Genomic DNA, 3,062 nt, shown 5'->3' with positions numbered 1-3,062 from the left:
CTATTTCATTCGCTTTTTAGTTTTGGTCCTAGAAAATTCTGCACTTGGTATATCATCCAGATGGTCACAATCAACTTCGAAGTCAAACAACAATTCCTTGGTAGGAGTAACATAGAAGTCAATATAAGGATCATGATCTGCAGAACTACTCAAAGTCAACTGCACATATGAAAGAATTTTGTTTATGATATTAATTTTGTGAATATCAAAACATTTGATACTAACATAAGTATACATTATGTATTACAATGCACATATCAGCTTCCGTATTTGATCAAAACTTGACTTCCCAATGGTTTCTTTAATCTGCTGATTTTAAAGATAAAATGCTTACTTCAAATCAATAGTGGTATCAAAATTAAGTATACAATGAGTTTGAACTCTAGATACCTTTCTTGTATGGGGTGCACTTTTAGTGGAACCACCAGATTTTGATTTGTTTGTGGAACCATCAGATGATTTAGATTGCTTTGTGGAACCATATACAACTATGGGACTTGACTCTTGAATCTGTCAATTTCATTCAAGAAGTTTCCAATAAATTTATTATTATGAAAGAAGTACAAAATTTTAAAAATTACAGATACCTTTTTTGTATGACCACCACTTATAGTCAAACCAAGTGTTTGAGATTGGGTATTGGGACCACATATAGCTTTGGGGCTACAATCTTTCGGCTATCATTTCGGCAAAAGTAAACTGTCAAAATTTTAGAATTAAGAAAGTAAAACATAGATGATATTACATATACCTTTATTCCATGAGGTGCACTTTTAATCAACCCAACTGTTTTAGATTGCTTAGTGGAAACACATATACCTGCTGGTTTAGATCCTTTAGCGTGTCATTTAAACAAAAGTAGTTAATACATAATTTAAAATAACAAATTATCTACTAAAATAATTCTAAATGAATGTTACAAATTCTGTCTAAGAAATCGTTTCAGCTTCGATATTAGATTCAGATATACCTGTGCCAAAATATTTTATAACCAGCATATTTAAATCTAAGAACATGACCTCCTCTCTTTCGGGTCCGCCCTTAGAGTTTGATTCGGTACTCGAATCACATTTACCTTCACCACTGGAGTCCTTAATCTACATATGAATCACAGTAAAAAAATTATGTTATTAAGTATATTTCGAATTCATAAATTCTTTTGAGTACAACATAATAATCTACCATCTTAGTATCAAGTTTACTTCTAATGGAAGCAATAGTTTCAGGATTGGTTGAAGCTTTCATGACAGATGAAAATCTGTTATTTAGTTGAACTCTAACCTTAAAAGCAAGAGTACATCCTAGCAAAACATATAAATCCTCTAGAAAACATTTGGGATCATCTTCACCATCCTAAAATAAAATAAAAAAACAATTTTACACTTCCATTTAGTTCAAGTAATTGCCAAACATACTAATACCACCTCAATCATTTTATTCATCAATTCAACAACTGATACATCAATCAAGTTATTGCAGTCTTGATCCCACATTACAAAATTGGTGTAATTGTCTCCATCTGTAACTTGTAATTCCAACTTATATCTGCAACAAAAAGATTTAGTTATTTAATACCATGTGATGTAAACATGAACAATATCTAAAATATAAATACAAACCTAATTCCATGCTTTTCATTATCAAACCCACAGAGAACACACTTAAAAGGACCTACTTCATCAATCTTCTTCCTGCAACTATTGCATACTGGATAACACCATCCATCACAATATTTGCAACTGTAACACAATATTGTTCCTATTACAAACAAAAACAAACTTATCACAATAAAAAAATCATAAATTCAACAAAAATGTTACAAAACCCAGAATAACTTACTGATTACCTCTTTCATACATGTGATTTTAGATATCGTACGCACAACAGCTTTATACATAAATTTCTCATGTTCACTATACTGGGACGGTGAACTCAATTGGCTACATTCTTGACTTGGATTAACTTCATTGCGAAAATGTCTATAAGTAGAATATTTAAGTCATTACCATACAATATATGTTAAATAATATCATAGAATTTTAAATTATACCAACACATACTCTATCCATTGCTCCTTGAATCGAACTAACTCACCACATTCTTCACCATTAAGAGCTTTGAACCATTCCAAGAATTCGATATTGACATTGACCATCGTCCTAAATTAACAGCAAAATCAACAGAAAAAAAAACCACAAAACACTGAAATAAAATGGACAAACTTGAACACGGCTTAATCTTAGCCTGCGTCAACATAACGACAAGAAGATAGGAATCTGGTTCACCCCTCCAATTACTCATAAATTTGAAGTAATATGAATCCCACAACGTACACCCAATGACTACAGAAATGTAAACGACTTGACAATAGTTTAAAAATATCAAGTCATAAATGATAATACAACAATATTAAAAAACATAGTAAATAATTACTAACCTCAAATCCCTTATATGAAAGACAACATTCTTCGACTGAGGATTACACCTCACATTATCAACCACTCCAATAATATCTAAAAGAAATAATAACAGCTCATTAAAATCATAATCTTTATACAGTAACTTCCAAAAAGCAACATCATATGTACATACCATACACCAGATCAGTATAGTAATTTTCATCCACTATATCTTCAATACTTTTGAAGTTGTAAATGTTCAGTGGAATACTTGAAATTGGTTGTTGTTTTATAGTTGTTGCCCCAATGAACAATAATTTGTAAGGATGTTCACATACCCGAAATTGTCCTTGATTCTTCAATATCTTAAAGTTATGCATTATATAGGTTTGACCCTCTACCAATTTTTCTTCCCACAAACATAAATCTTCCTTTTTTACCATTGCAGGAATCATATCACCCTGAAAAATAACAAAAAGCATAAAAATAGCAACACATAAAACAATAACATAATTTCATTACCTTCTGATCCAAAAGAATCAACTTCATATGACGATTGTTATCCTGGTTTTGAACAAACCACAAGTCTTTGACTCTAACGGCAAGCTTCAATGTTTCTTTCTTGTCATCAATATCTTTGATCATATCAAGTTTTCTCGCCAT

At 31.0% G+C, this 3,062-nt stretch overlaps 1 protein-coding gene across 1 annotated transcript; it reads right to left on the bottom strand.

The window, feature by feature from the left end:
• Window positions 1–3,062, bottom strand: LOC114163574. Its single transcript, XM_028047878.1, has 13 exons — window positions 2,922–3,062; window positions 2,593–2,860; window positions 2,438–2,513; window positions 2,061–2,159; window positions 1,847–1,979; window positions 1,676–1,758; window positions 1,416–1,545; window positions 1,183–1,353; window positions 971–1,097; window positions 752–834; window positions 588–677; window positions 391–510; window positions 1–159 (listed from the first exon to the last, which is right to left on the bottom strand). Exons 1-13 carry the CDS (start codon window positions 3,060–3,062, stop codon window positions 1–3), a joined length of 1,680 nt encoding a protein of 559 aa, XP_027903679.1.

Source organism: Vigna unguiculata, chromosome 9 (genome assembly GCF_004118075.2).
Source record: "Vigna unguiculata cultivar IT97K-499-35 chromosome 9, ASM411807v1, whole genome shotgun sequence".
Lineage (NCBI taxonomy): Eukaryota > Viridiplantae > Streptophyta > Magnoliopsida > Fabales > Fabaceae > Vigna > Vigna unguiculata.
Note: the sequence above shows the minus strand (reverse complement) of the source record. Positions and strands in the feature narration are given on the sequence as shown.

What these genes read in the sequence shown, in the direction of transcription:
- LOC114163574 (XM_028047878.1), bottom strand. Translation starts at nt 3,062, where the DNA reads ATGGCGAGAAAACTTGATATGATCAAAGATATTGATGACAAGAAAGAA. An exon ending in TGATTCTTTTGGATCAGAAG is followed by an intron (nt 2,861 to 2,921) that starts GTAATGAAATTA and finishes GTTATTTTTCAG; the next exon opens with GGTGATATGATTCCTGCAAT. An exon ending in GTGCACCCCATACAAGAAAG is followed by an intron (nt 160 to 390) that starts GTATCTAGAGTT and finishes TCATATGTGCAG; the next exon opens with TTGACTTTGAGTAGTTCTGC.